The 16,447-nt window shown below is 36.2% G+C and overlaps 1 protein-coding gene across 1 annotated transcript; it reads right to left on the reverse strand.

Annotated features, from left to right (window-relative positions):
• Positions 1-3,653: 3,653 nt before the first annotated feature.
• LOC108659889 (carbonic anhydrase) lies at positions 3,654-4,891 on the reverse strand. Its single transcript, XM_018113049.3, has 5 exons — positions 4,731-4,891; positions 4,567-4,661; positions 4,408-4,498; positions 4,112-4,344; positions 3,654-4,049 (listed from the first exon to the last, which is right to left on the reverse strand). Exons 1-5 carry the CDS (start codon positions 4,792-4,794, stop codon positions 3,666-3,668), a joined length of 867 nt encoding a protein of 288 aa, XP_017968538.3. The 5' UTR covers positions 4,795-4,891; the 3' UTR covers positions 3,654-3,665.
• Positions 4,892-16,447: the final 11,556 nt, after the last annotated feature.

A 16,447-nucleotide genomic window follows, 5' to 3' on the forward strand; every position in this document is an offset into this window, starting at 1 on the left:
ACAAAGAAACCATTTTAATTTACTTAAAAGCTTTCGTCTAACAACTCACCTTTTATCATCCACAGTTACGTTCGCCTTGGCCAAGTCTGTCTCGTCCTTAAAGGGTTAGGGCAGGCCTGACTTGCAATTCAGATTCAGCAAGGTAGAAACTTTTGAAAAACTTTTATTGCCGTCAAAATCAGCTGGCCTATGCAATTAAAGCATCAACAATGAATAAATAATGAATGCTTGGGAATTAACATTTTCTCATACTCACACACACACACTTTTCTAATAATCTAAATTTTGTATGAATTTTTGTCTTATTAATTGTTTGAGAGAGCAGAAATTGTCTTCACTAATCACTATAATCACTTTATTAAAAACTGACTTAAAAAGTAAATACATTTCAGCAAATATATTCATATAAATAATGACAAAATGTCCATCTAGTTGGAGCTATAATTTATATTATTAAAAACGCCTGTAATGAAACGTAAATTTGTGGGTATTTCTCTAATGAGTTTCATGCGCCAAAGCATTGGTATTGGATATCAATGTAAGCCATCGCCTACTGACAGCCACGCCCCACTAAATGCTACACCGCAGACCGGCTTGCCTTGGGCATTTGCGGGCCGACCTTTGACTGGCGCGCAAATAATACACAGTTGCCACAGTCACCGGCACGCCCCCTGCCACCCCGCAGCCACGCCCAAGTCTTGGGAAAAGGCACATTAATAATTTTCGCCAGCTATTTGCTTACCTATATCGGTGGGCAAGTCATTATTCATGGCCTGCCAGCCAACTAATGATTATGAACAGACTCAAAAATGCGAATGAATATGGCGATAGTTGGTAGAGGTAGAGCAGGAGCAGGAGCAGCAGTAGAAGCAGCTAGAGGCTGTTCATGCAGAAAATTATATGCATAAAACAAGTGATTATGCTGTCGAGAGCGCTTGCCATTATTAGGACTGTAAAAATGGCATAAAAATGGCAGAACAAGCGACAAAAGCTTCGTCGAGTAGAAAAATTACAAGTCAACAAAAACAACATTTCTAAGCGAGACTAATCCGGCCAAAAAATACCCCGTAAAGTGCTCGAAAGTGAACTTTTCGTTCAGCAAAATCTACATTAATCGAAACGAAGGTATATTGAACAATATTATTTCTAATATAAGAATATCCATTAGATTTATTTTAATATTCAAATTGATTATTTTATATTTAAATATAATAAAATTACATATTTTTCTTTTCATTTTCAGCTACTATTTCATTTACAAAACTATCCCCATGTCTATCATACCCGTTGCAATGCATTTCGACTTAGTACAGGGTGTGCCCAGCCCAGCGAATGCCGCTAAACAGCCTTCAACAATAAGTGCAAGTCAAGCATGGGACTTGGACTTAGGAGGACTACGTTGACTCGGCTGGTAGGCTGTAAGGGAGGGCGGGCAGGCGGGCAGGCGGGCAGTGTAAGCAGCCCGTCAGGCAGTTAAGCAGGTGCACAAACTGGGCGTGGCTTTAACATCCGCTTAATGGCAAAAGATTTTTGCATGCGGCGAGCAAGCGCTTTAATAATGTAACCTCAAAATGTGGGTCAGTCGTCGCTTTATGGAAAGTCATTTCGATGTTGAACCGAGCTGGCGAAAAAGTCGCGCTCTGGCAATTATAACCCGACCATATGTTGCAGCCTCGACTAAGAGCTTGTGGCAGCTGCAGGTGCATTTGCCACTCAGACTCGACTTCCCCTTATTTTATGTATTTTTTGTGTATTTTTTTTTTTCGCTTTCTGCGGGCTGGGGCTGTAACTCGTTAATGTGTTGCACTTAAAATTTATATCATGAAATGGTACAGCAGACAGCTTTAACTTGTTACTTATGTATATAAAAAATATATATATATATACATATAATTTTTTTAGCTGCTGCAGGGGGGGGGCTGCCTTAAGTGCTCAACAGCAGCCACAGGACTTCACACGCCGGTAATGTGAGCATAGCCCACTGCATAGCTGCGGTTAGCCACCACAGGTGCCATTTATAATTCAGCCACAATTTTAATTATGTTGGTAAGACGCGAACAGCACTAGCCGAGGTAGCAATAACAGCTCCAGCTCCAGCTCCAGCTCCAGCTACAGCTGACAATATTTGCGGTCAGACTGGGCGTATGCGTAATGTTAAAGCTCAATATTAAATGCAGAGCAAGCAGTTGGCTCTTTGATTGAGTGTCGCAAAAGCGCTTAACTTTGGCTCACGTTCGGTTTTAATGCCAGGTATGCTGCTGATTTGAGCTGGTGTCAAGCGGCTTAGTGCAGGGCATTAGCATTTACATGGCTCCTGAGTGCCCACTAATGGATAGGTGGCAGCTGAAGAGATCATAGCTGACGTCGGGCTCAAATTGAAAAGCAGCTTAGTGTTTTTTCTTCATCTTCATCTTCCTTTTCTGCAGTGTCTCATGCGAATGCTGAATATGAAATGTGGCTGAACGACATGCAGCAGACGATGTACTCGTATGAGTCCAAGGAATCGCCATGACATTGGCAAAAAAAGTACATACAAAACTGATAAGTCGGTAAAGTTTCTTCAAAATTTAAATAGTTTTATTTATATAGGTATTACATATTGCTCTCTTGCTCTCCTTGCTTAACTTGCTGAGTCTACTCTTCTGCTCTGGACCTTAGCTCTTTTTCTACTTTACTATATTCTGCTCTCATTGCCTTCTCTTCTTCTTCCCCTTTTCATAAGCATTGTCGCTATTCAATAATAAGAAGCAAAGAGGTCAAAGTCCTGAGCGAAACCATTTCGGCTATTGCCTGTTCCACGTTCCCCTACGCTTGAATCGCCAAAAGCTTTCTATGCTTTCAGCCAATTAGAGCTAAATGCATGCCACTAAAATTTCAACGAAAAACTTTGCTCGTTTCTGCACATCAGTTTTTGTAATATGCCCCATAGCTTATGGCTTTATATGAGCCATAAAACCCGTGGGCTGCTGTCTCGGTTTTGCTTTCATGCCCGTTTTATTGCAGCGCGCCTACAACATAGTTACTCTACGTACAGAATACAAGCCCCAGAAGAAGAAGAAGAAGAAGAAGTAAAAAAGAGTTGTTTTTGGGCCGTCATATGCTAAATTGGAGATCGTTAAAGCCGCATCAAGAAGTGCGCTTTGTTGTTCATTGAAACGCTCTGCAGAGGAGTGGCAGCAAATCCACTTGCATATTATTTTGTTTTTGCCTTGGCGCCAGCTCATTATCATCATAAGTAATCTAAATTCACAGTTATGCCATTGTTGGGCTCTCAGCCGTTCCCCTCGTCCCTTGTATTCGCTCCACTCGAGTGCATTGTAAAGTGCAAAGTTTTATAGTCGACTTTTTGGCAGCGGCAGTAAAACTGAATCGTGCCATGGCGCTGCCTGTTTTTCTGGTCAAGTGTGTTGCACATGAATGGGAATGGCTTTCGACTGCTCTGCTCTAAGCAGTTGGAGAGCTCACACACGCACACACATGCACGCACACACACATACAGACTACTTGTATGCCTGTTTATTGTAATTTACATTTATGGCCCTTGTAATTATAATTGTTTTCCGGCAGGACAACCCGCTGCTTTACACTCTCACACACTCACATACCCGTTGGAATAATAGGCATATAAATTTTACTGAAATCATATTGTTTCACATTTTCCACTGTTATTTAAAGTTTTCTTTCTTTTCTTTTTGTCCTTTTTTTAGGACTTCTCCTCTTTTAAAGCGATAAACTGGACGCGCATTGAGCGGCATTACCATGCGGTAATTTTTTGCAATGGATCTGCCTTTAGAATCTCTAAGTTCCCATAATTTGGAGGCATCTTCTAGTGCTACGTCGACTGGATTTCGAAACACTATCCAAGTGACACCCTCTCGACAATTTGGCGTAGTCAGCGATCCTTCGTATGTGAAATAATCCGTTCGATCCAAGACTGTGAACAGTTGACATAAGCCAAATGGCTCGCTAACCTCAGCCATTTTGTGATATTTTGAGACTTCTGCTAGTGCATCGAAAATAGGCTCAAGGACTGGTTTCGTAGTTGCATTCTAAAAGAGATTCGCTTACACAGGCGTATGAGGAATTTGAACAACAATTGCATCTGACTCACCTCCCTTATGTTGAACAGCACACTCAGAACGGCAATGTCATCCACGCCAAGTGCCCTGTGCACGATATGCAGCTCGAGATCAAAGCGCTTACCATCTATCGTATGCTCCGAGCCTTTCGCGTTTTTCGAGCCCCAGTGGAAATGCAGCTCCGTTGCGTTAAAAGTTCGAGTTAGCAGAGCTCCAGACATGCGAGGGAAATTCCCGTTTTCACTTACTGCCAAGTCCAAGGATACTAGAATCAAAATAATATCCATTGAATAATTCAAGAACGAAGGGAATCCCACTGTAAATGTACCCGTGTATCCTGTATTGTATAATACCGTTTTCTTCAAAGCCAAATTACAATAATTTTGTAATTTCAAATGGTGTTTCTCGTGCAGAGCATCCTAAACGAACAAATAAACCTAATGATAAATATGACACAGTATATAATAAATATATATTCTCTTTTTACCCATTTTGTTAGTAAGTTAATTGGCGATTGATATTTTCCTTTCGAGCAGCTGCCACCCCAATCAAGACCATGCTGAGCGTGATCCCATTCGACTTCTAAATATGATTAAAACATTTGTTTTATATATGCTAATATTCAATTAAAAATATCCAACAGAAAGATACCCAGCTTAGGATCCGCATAGCTACAGCTGATGGTTATTAGGAGAATAATTATCGTGGTGAGCATTGTAAATACTTTCTTTTCATATAATATATCTTCAAAGTCGCGCCGATAGATCTTTACACAATGACAGCCAAACTCATACAAAACGTTTTTCTTAAACTTTTTAGTCACGACTCAAACAAAATATTGCACAACTATTGATTAGTTACAGATTAAGATAGAGTAACTAAGTAAATTAGTTACGTAATACAAATGATAAATAAAATAATAATGCAATTTATATGCAGGTCAGAGATTGTGAAAAGAAAATTAAAGCGTTTAAATAGTATTTGAAATATAATTTTTGTTTGTAAAATAAATATGGAACTAAATCTTACATCTGTAATTATACATTTATAAGCGAAACTTGTTACAGACTTAAAATTCTGTGCATAATTCGTACATCTATAATCGATATAAGCAAGAGTGAAGAAGAATCCAAGCTAAGGTCATTTAGTAGTAAATTCATAATGATAATAAAAATATGCATGCATATGTATAGGTATATGTATATGTATTTGTCTCAGACTAATTTTACATGTGTTTCTGTGCAAGTAATATGAATTGAATTGAGAAATATTCTTCGCCCTTTTCTTCATTATTTATTCATTTAAGTTACTTAGATGTCAAAACGTTTGCTAGCGTAACGAACTTGACAATATTTTTGTTTTATTTCATGGCTCAAAAGCCGCTCTCAAGGCCTAATGCTTGTGGAGCTCAATTCGAAAAGTAATATATTATTGCATTGTGGCCAACATGTCAGCAGTTTGTGCAGCAGTCGATTAATTTTTCAGTAGCCTACATAGCAAATGCCTGTTTTTATTATAAACGAATAGCCAATTGTGATTGCTTTGCCAAGCACTTCGAGCTGCATCAAAGAAATGCAAATAAATATAGATTTAAAAACTAATTGCAGTTGACTGCCAATTGAAGTTAGCTTGCATTTGTTATGGTTTACATTATTCTTCTTCTTTTTTTTCAATCACCACAACGATTTGACATGGCAAAGCAAATATTTGAGAGATGAATGAATCGGAAAGACAAGCTCAACAATTCAGGCAATAAAGTCATGAAATGAACACGCATGCAAGTCAGTGAAATGGCAAACAAGTCTTAGAGCTCAGAGCAGGAGAAAAACACCGAGACTTAGATTGGCAAACACTTTGAATTTACCTGGAAAGTTTTGATTGGCAATGTAATAAAATACTTTGAGATATTATCCAGATTGAATTATACTAGTTGAAGAAAGACACTTGACTTTGAGGGTGTTTGTGTTAATCTTTATACCTAGACTCTAGCATATTTTCATCCCTTATATATATAGGGAATATAAGCTATTGTTCTACATATTTTAATTAATTATTATATTGACAAATTTGCCCATTATGCTCTACTCTCTCGCAGCTTCTCGCTGGCCTTCTCTCCCTCTCCCTCTCCACCTCAGTCCACATTTCTATCCATTCAGATGACTCTTTTAAGCCCGCCCTGGCCACGTCTCATCGCCTACTTAAGGTCTTATAATACATTACTTTATTGAATCATGTTTCATGGCGAAAACTTCTTCGGTTTGTTTTGCAAATTTCAATAAATTGCGGACAAACAATGCTTAAAGAGCTTAAATTCTTAAATCAACACAATGTTCATCATCAAATGCTATGCTAAACTCTCAAATTGTTTTCAACTTAATTTTCAAAGTGTCTTATCCAGCTTAACCAGGACAAACAAATTTTCGTGCTGCACGAAAATTTTACAATTTACATTCGCTGAATGACAGACATGAATAAGGTGTAGCGCCGATAGATAACCAACACACACACCAACACGCTGGCATTGTGCAAGTTTCATCTGACAATTGTCGTTTGGCCATCATTTTAGTCACATTCAATATTTGTCAGATGCGACTAACTCAAACGTTTTATGTCACTCGATTCTCTGTAAATTTACATCAAATTCATTTGATATTCATGGTCCGACTGCTTTGCAGCTTTTGTGCATTGTTAAATTCTATTTACCGCCCAGACCGTTGTTGTTCTTGTTGTTGCTGTTGTTGTTGTATTTACATTGCCGTTGCCGAGACTCTATTCAGCCGTTGAGCCAGGAGCCAATGCACAAAAGAACACGAGAGCAGCTAAACTGATATATAAGTTAAATGTATGAAAACACAAATGTTTGCTTAGTTTTAGCGTTAATGGAAATTTCATGCAGTCCAATAAATCTCTAGATAAATGTCACAAATTGCAGTTAAATAAATTTAACTTAAATCCATGTTTTTAACAGTTGCACTAACAATTATTTACGTAGCTCCAAATATATATTTGTTACTTGGCCTAGTCGCATTAAATAACATGTACTTTTTCCATACATCAGAGATTTATTTGATTCACATTTAATATTAGTATGGGATTAATTTGAAGAGCTGCTTTAGCATTATCATACGAAAGAGGAACGAAGTTAAAGAGAGATTATAAAAATGCAGAGCAATGAATACTATGAGGATTTGATGGATTGTGGGAGAAATGTAGGTATATTTAGAGAGAGAGAGAGACAGCAATTGTTGTTGGCAAATGAACCCAAAGTTCCACTAATGCAGAGCCGATGCAAGAGACTCTCTTTTTGTCTCTGAGACAACACGGGAGAGAGATTCTCAAGTGTCTGCATCCCCATGTATATGAATCTCCCCTATACCTAACATATATGTATATTTAATATATTATCTCATTATAGATTGTGATACACATTTTAAATTTTCCGCAAAAAGAATTTGTATTTTATATATACATACTTTATATTCTTATTTATTCATAATTTATATTCTTAAATTATATTCGTTCACCAGGTTGAAAAAGTTCAACAGATTTACTTTAACATTCAATTGAGGCATTCTCTTAATAGTAAGCCTATACATATATGGAAATATAATACCCATATATCCGATATTTTACTGTCATATAAAGCGAATCCCCTTCGTTCTCTGGTTCACATAAATTTGCTTATTAATTGGCCATATTTGTTGGCTGAGCTGAAATCTCTGGTGTGACATTAAGGTAGTCTACATAATTATTATTTCAATGCCACGCCCATGGAGCGCAGGTGCGCCCACTTCCCTACTCCCATAAGTGCACTGCATGTTCATGAAAAATAAGACACGAATAACTTATTTTCAATACAATTCGCGCGGAGCTGGGGAAATGTTAAGCTTAATTTAATTGCCACAACAAAAGGCCAAAAGGCGCCACAATGTGGCCCGAGGCAGAAGTGGAGCCAAGGCACAGACAAACGCGCGCACGCTTGTAGTTATTTGTCATTATTCACACACGCACACACGCACACCCACCCACCCGCATACATTGACATTATTATTGTTTCGCACATTTGTCGTTGTTATTGTTGCTCTTGTACGGGATATATGTTTATGTAGTACTTAACCCCTCCGTAGATTGGCCAGACATTTCATGTTTGTGTGTGGCATACATGTTAATAATTGTACGTATTTACAAACACACACACGCATACACACACACACACCGACACACACACAACGCCCACACTCACACGCAATGGCAATTATTATTGAGCCGCATTTTTGGCGTTTGGCTGGCTTAAACGTAACCACACATTTGGGGAAATTATTGTTAATATGCAGCTGCGCTCCGGCGTCAATACATTCAGTTTTCAGCCACCACCACAAAGCGGCGCTTTCATTCCATTCCTGGCCATGAATTTGATTTGCTATGCCATCTGGCATTTAATGAGTATTAAAGTACTTTTGCATCAGCCGCAATACACGAATCGCTTCTGAGCATCGTCTGAATGAGCTAATGAAAAATATTGCTGAATATTCCATTATCAGTATTCTTAATGTTTTTTAATTCAGTGGAGATATCACAAATAATGTGTATATATCATGCATACATATATGGGGCTTTATATATCCAGGCTGTTGCTTTACAAAAGCTTTCATCAATGAATTGTGTACAGATTTATCGCCAACAACTGAAATTAATAAGGTTGTTTTTTCTAGCGCTATATTTTTTGAACTGATATGAGCTTTACATTTTTTTTTTAACATTTTAACACCAAATTAATTAACATAAAAATCATTTTAAGTCACACCATTGTAAAATAAGGGGAAACGCGATCAGGAATCAATTTATTTACCATATATTTAAGAGGAAATACATTCTTCCGTGACGCTTATATACTTGTTGAATATCTCGTTTCCAATGTCTTTCACTTTAAATTATTAAATATGTTCTGTTTATATTTGTCCAATTAACAAATTTTAAAATAAATCTAATAAAGACTGCCCGACTAGAAGATACTCTTCCCTGCTATATATATATCTAGGCTTTACTGTGAGAATTTAATAATTTTCTTCTAGGAAAATCAAATTTTCACTTATTTAAATCTTTTACGGCTATTCAGCTAATGACGTTAGCTTACATGTAAGAAAATTGAATGGCTTGTGATTTGGATGTGCTATTGCCCTAATCAAGAATATATATACCTTATGCTATCTGTCACGCAATCATTATACCCAGAACTAACATTTTAATTGGGTTCAGGGTAGAAAAACATGCAGCAACGCTTGAAAACTGCAAATAATTCAACTTAAAAATGAAATCAGCTTATGTTCAATGGGCTTTGTTATTACAATTGAAATATCAAAAGATAATTAACATAATAAAATTGTAGCCAACACAGTCCGCCCACACACACAGGCGCACTTGCGCACCGAGTTAGGGAAATGCAGGCGCCCAAAGCCAGCGAAAATAATAAAAGGCAATATGGAACTTGAAAATAGCGCAGCGAGCAAAATTTATTACCGCCAGCACACATACAGCAATTGCATAAAGTACTAACTCTCACACACAGATAGATGCACACGCACATAGTCACAGTTACAGTGACTGTTACAGTTACAGTTACATGGGCTCACATTAGCGTTTCGCTATCAATTGCAGAGCATTTTGCATAAAGCTCCCCACTCACCAGCTCTGCCTGAAACACTTTGGCACAAATTTGAATTTTATTTGCTACTTCCGTCCTTATATTGTTTAAGTACTCGCAACTGCAGCCGTGTGCGTGTGTGCGCCTGTGTGTGTGTGTGTGTGTGAGCGTATTTCCATACGACTGATGAAGTTGCGCACGAGTCGTATTGCTCGCCTTGAGGCACTTTTGCTTTTGCTGTTGCTTTTACTGTTGCTTTTGGTTTTGCTTTTGCTTTTGCCATGCAACAACTAAAAACTTATAAATACGTCACGCTGCTAATGTGCCATAATTTCGCATAAAACTAAAGGTATCAAACTCTTCCCAACACAATGCCACAATGCAAGTGCAAATACGAATATAAGCAAATGTGTACATGTGCTTCACTCTTTCGATTGCTTCAAGCGCCACACACACACACACACACATAAATAACTATATTCCCCATATGGATTAAAGCTGAGGCATTGAAAACAAGGCCAGAGCTGAACAAAATGCGATTAAAAGTATTTATGGCGCCTTTAGGCGCCCAAGCAAATATCAAAATTATTTATCTCATGGATAGATCTCAGTATAGCTATTAAATTATTTAACCACCCAAATTTTGCGTACATTTTAATAAAGCACTTCAATCTGAAGCTTAAGCAAATCTATGTATTTAATTTTACAGAGGCAAAAATTTTTAAATGTATACAAATTATAAATTATTGAATAATTAACAGTTTTTTAAGCATTTTAATATGTAAATATTTATTATAATCAAGATATTTATTGTAGTTGGCCAGTAAGAGATTAGAGGGAAGAGAACAATGACTAACTAAAAATAGATACACATCTATCGATTTATCGATGCCTTTGAAGCTATCGATAATTGGCGTGAAGCAGAACGAGAATGGAATTTTTAAATAGAAACTAAAAACGAACTGAATTACTAAATAAAGCTTTCTACAATATGTCAAATATTTCATAATAGTCAGCTTTAGTATTTAAGTTGATTAAATGCATTAAAAGCTTTATCTGAGTTTATTACATTCCTTTTTATACCCTGAAAATGGAAAATCGGGGTATAATGTTTTTTTTTTTTTTAAGTATGTAACAAGCTGAGTCGATTTGGCCCTGTCCGCCTGTCTGTCCGTCCGTATGTATGAACGCGTCGATCGCAGAAGATATAAGAGCTAGAGACTTGAAATGTATGTGTGTCTAAAATAAGTGCAGAGTGATTAGAATATCAGATTGGAGGGTTCAGGGTATCTCTTAGTCGAGCAGTCTCCGATAGAGTCTTCTTAATTTTTAATATATTATCCAATTATTAAACTACATATAATAAGCAAGGATTTAATTTCAATTACTTCCTGTATTTTTACATTTGCTTTCTTTCTCTTTTTATCATGTAATGAAATATATATTTGCTGAAATATTTACAAATTCGTGTCCTAAAATTAATTAATTTTAGATTTTCACTTTATTGTTTTTGTTTTGACTAGAGTGTGTATCGAGTTTTGTTTCAAGTTCGAGCCGAACTGCAAATTCAAATTAAACCAGTTAAAACTGCCAGCTAGTGTATCCATTACAGTGAACACTCGCTGGAATTAACTCTGTGCTGCTACGCATGCATGAGTTCGCACAATAATTCAGCTAATGCAGCAAATTGAGTTATGCGAACTTTGACTATTGTATTGAAATTTCACTGAAATATTTACAAACTGAGAGCTCACATCCGATCTCACTACCTTTTTCGCCGTCTCTCGCCCTCCCTCCCCCAAGATGTGTGTGCGTATATTTTTAGCAAATTATGCGCCTGCAACTAAACAAGCGAATGTGCAGAACATTGAGTTTTTAAATTCACTTTGACTAGCGCCATTTCCTGCAGCCAAATCACTAATTAAAAACCGTTGACCGTGATAATGTCTACATGCCCACGTCCAAACATGAAAATAAGCCCTCACTTGCCCAAGGGCTGCCAATGTTGGGTGAAAAAAAGTGACTACTGACGTTTAGCCTGTCTACAGGCATGTGGTACGTGTGCATGGGTTCGCTTTCATAGACAACAACAACAACAGCAACAACAACAACAAAATAAGGAAAAATAAGTAATTAACATTCTGTTTATTCAAATCTAAAAGTGTAAACGAGTGTGCGCGTTGTATAAATAATATGGACAAAACAAATATTATTTGATGCACAAAAAATATAACCCTCTATATACAAAAGTGAAAACGTGTAAATATACCCAAAAACAAAATATATTTCTATTTGGTGTTTTAAAATTTTTAATTGAATCAGCGGAGTCTTTAATATACTATTTTCAAAATATTCCAATTTTTTTAACTAACACACATATGAATATCAATTATTCAATTCAATTAAATTTATATAAAATTAAATATAATACGGTAAAAATTATATAAATGTAATTCAAATAATTATTTACATATTTTATTTTCTCATTATTGTTTTTATTCATTTATATATTTATTTTTTATTTTTATTTTTATGTATTTATTTATTTTATTATTTTTTTTTTTAATTATTTGTTTTTATTTTTTTTTTTTTTATTTGTAATTGAAGTTTTGTTCATTTATACATTATGATCAAACACATAATTATAATTTTGATTTTTCAATATTATTAACAGCTTTATAAAGCGCATAACAACACGACTTTAATTTGTGTTTATGAACAGCATAAGAAAACATGATAAATAATTATAATTAAACATGTATTTAATAATAAGAAACACAAATATACATATATGAAAATATATTTGAAAATATATATTAATTAATTAATAACAAGAAACAAAAATATACATATATGAAAATATATATTAATTAATATTACATTTTAATTGAATTAAAATTGATATACATATACCTAATATATTTAAAGGCAATTTATTTTGCTATTCCATTGAAATCCATTCAATGTGTTAACAAACCTCTTCACACTTTTTTTTTTTGAAATATATCTAATGTTAATAGTTACAAGTTAACTAACTAATAAACAACAGAATTTCACACATTCGCACACTTCACAGCTGAATTTGACCACACTTTGCTGAAACAGAAAAAAAAATAAACTCGTCCATCAAAATATTGAACAAGCCCAGAAATGCGCGGCGAGCATTTCAATTAAAATCGCACGGCTTACATATAATATGTATGTATATATTTTTTACATACATATATATCATTGCATATATTTGTCATCTGCTTTCCAAACAAAAGCAAAAGTTGATATGCCAAATGACAAGGTGAGTTTTATCTTACCAAAAAATCTATACAAAAAAATATTGTATTTTTTAAATATTGTTTTGTTTCTAGCTCTCACAATTGAGTTTCAACGGATTTTCATTTATTTTTCTCTTGTTTCATTCGTTCTTTTTTTACGTATACGTAATTTGCACAAACCGAGCGCTGAAATTCGCTGACAAATTACTAATTGAAAGCGAACGTCGTATGTGTGTGTGTGTGTGTGTGTGTGTGTGGGTGCTATGCAGGTGAGGCGTGGCTAGCTGCAACGACCGCCTCCCCCGTCCGCCATGTTCCCAATATGCAGTGACCCGTACGGTCCACGTTTGTTTGCCCAAATGTTCGACGTGCATGTGAGTTGAAGCGAGCGCGGAACGTCGAACGCTTAGGCTATGCGAATGGTTAGAGCTGTGTGTGGGTCTATGGCTATATCAGCGGCTCTGTCAATGGATGCAAATGCTGTTTGTCGAGCCCAAGGCTGTCGCTTGCCATGCACACTTGCCACTTGCCACTTGCCCCAGCAACTAGACCATCCAGCCAGGGTGAACCAGGCCGACTGACTGATTTATATGCAAAACGCGGCGAGAGCAGTTTTTCAATTAAATTCGTTTGAGTTGTCGTCCCGGATTTCAATTTGAAAGCTGCCATATAATTTATTAGCATTAGCCGCACAACGACTTGAGCTCCACTACCAACCAGGCACAGCAAAAAAAAAAAAAAAAAAAACTGAAAAAAAATCTATATATACGAAATGAAAAACCGAATATAATGAAAGCAGCTCTTCATCAAATGCGGCTCAATCCAATAACACTGCAAATGAAATTGTGACAAATTTGCTTTTCACTTTGGAAAATTAAAAACGCGCACATAAAATATACACACAGAGCAAAATTTTCATTCATCATCACAAAAATTCGCATAATGCGGCCCACAAAGGATACTCTCTATCCAGCTTGAGGTATGTTCACTGCAGCAATCACTGTATTGAGAATAAAAGTTAAATTTTTTAATAATGAATAATATTTATTGAATAGTCACTGGTATTTAATTATATTTTGTTTCATGATTTGGTAATTTATAAAATAATAATCACCAAATAATTAAAATGTTTATAGTTATAAAATTCAAATTGTAAACAAAAATCTTATCAATCATTCATAAATTTATAATTATAAAATGTAAATTCAAATTATAAACTGAAATCATTTTAATCATTTATAATTCAACAGTTGAATATGAAATAATAACTTAATATTTAGAAGAAAAAAAGGTATCCAGAATTTTTATTCTTATTCATTTATTTTTTTTTTGTATTTTATTTTTTTTTTTTTTTTTTTTTTTTTTTTTTGCTTAGTATCTGGCGTAATCCATATTGGACACAGACTTGTTTATAACATTTATTTTTTAGTTTTATAATATTGATATAATTAATTAATATACCAAATATTATAATAATAATAATTATTGTTATTAATTGTTTACCTTCGCATGCCAAAGCGCATTCTCTTATCGATATACCTTCACTGAAATTCTCTTTTCCTGCATTTACAAACATTTTTCACAAAATTTATATATAGATATAGAAACATATATATATATATATGTGTACGTATATATATATATATATATTTCCCTGTCGTCGTTTGGCTTGGCAAACTTAAATCCAAGGCATTTGATATTGATTTACTTAAAAGGCAATATCAGTTTGCAAAGCACCAGCAACAGCAGAGGCAGCCGGGGCAGCAGAGGCACTAGAGGCAGTCGGGGCAGCAACAGCAGCGTCAACCCTTAGCTCAATACTCGAGAAATGTGAAAATTGTACAATGAAAATTGAAGTGAAATTAAACTAAAGCCCGCTGGCGATAAAGTCAACTGAGGATGGGCAGGGGACCAGACGCGCCAGGCCGTGGAGGCTATCAGTCTGTCTGTCCGGCTGAATGACCGGCTCGCTGACTTGTTGGCATTTATTTTGGGGGGCGACGCAACTTTGGGACACTTAAGCGGCATCGCAGTGTCTGCGATTTAGCTGAAGGGGCCGGGCCGGATTGGGCCGCCACGCTGGCTGCTCGGCCCGCACCCCGTCTTCCTAATGAGACAAAAATTGCGATTTGAATGCAAATAACTGCAGGGCTGCCCCAGACAGAGACGACTCGGCCAACAATTACATGGCATTGACAGTGGACAGCGATGGGGTGTCCATTCCAACTCCCACTCCGACTCCGATGGCGACTCTGACTTGGCTCTGTCAACTGCCGCTTTAAATTGTACTGAAATGCAAATGCAGGAGGCATTTTTGTGACTTGGTTTACAATCGGCGCGCCGCCTGTTGGCATTCAAATGAAGTTCTTCAACGAGGGCTGGCAGGTGGGGCGAGGCGAGACCGGGTGAGGCAGTCCACATAATTTAGTGTAAGGGCAGGTAACGTCTGTTTGCATTTAATTAAATGCCAATATTTGAATCAATTTGCATTCAATGTGAAAAATGTGCGGCATGGCGACTAATCAACTCTTGGCTAACATTTCAACGTTGACTCGGCATATTTGTATTCTATTAATTTGGCCATTGGCAAAGTTATTTACTTAACTTAGCTGCTATGGCTGAAGAATGCGTTTCCACTACCTGTCCTACGAGTTGGCCATGTTTCGTGCCAAACTATGCCAAACATTTCGTTTTCAGCCCAGATAATATTAATTTTGATTTTCATTTTTGGACCTTGGCATGCTGTCCCCACTATTTGGCTGTAACTATACCCTGTAGCATATAATGTGAGTACTTTGGGGCAATTAAATCTACATTTTATTTACATATATTATATTTATATAAAAGATATTTATGCTCTTCAACCTTTTAACCTTTCTATGGTCCTGTGAAATCTCTTATGAGACATGATATATTTCTCTGATCATCATGATTTTTGTACTGCATATCCCCCAGGGTCTACTCTGCCGTGAGCAACGCATTTCCCAATCTCTTTGGCCTTTCAGTGTCTGTCGCACATCTGAAAATTGAATTTAATATCCTTGTGCAGCTGACTTATTTGAGTCAGCTAGCCTGACAAATTAATTGGGCTGGCATTTCCATTCAATTTGTGCCCTTTAACTTCGCCCGCACATACATTGAATAATTAAGCACACATGCGCATGGCACATGGGCTATGCGAGCGGGTTTGCTTAGAGCACATAAATTCGATCATGAGCCGCAATTATGTTGAATCAATTCTATTACGCAATGTATTTTGGCCAATTGGAGTAAATTATGAAGCCAATTAAACACACATATTATCATGAATAAAATATTTTGACCGTCTGGGTGGGGTATGTGTGTTGTCTCCTTACTTTTGTCTTATGTTGTGGGTCTTTGATACTAAATAAAATATTAATAAATATAAAATTATTTAGCCACCATAATATAGAATTTTAAATATAAAAAATATATAA

Source organism: Drosophila navojoa, chromosome 2 (assembly GCF_054131105.1).
Source record: "Drosophila navojoa isolate 15081-1374.11 chromosome 2, UAZ_NAV_1.0, whole genome shotgun sequence".
In the NCBI taxonomy this organism is placed as follows: Eukaryota; Metazoa; Arthropoda; class Insecta; order Diptera; family Drosophilidae; genus Drosophila; species Drosophila navojoa.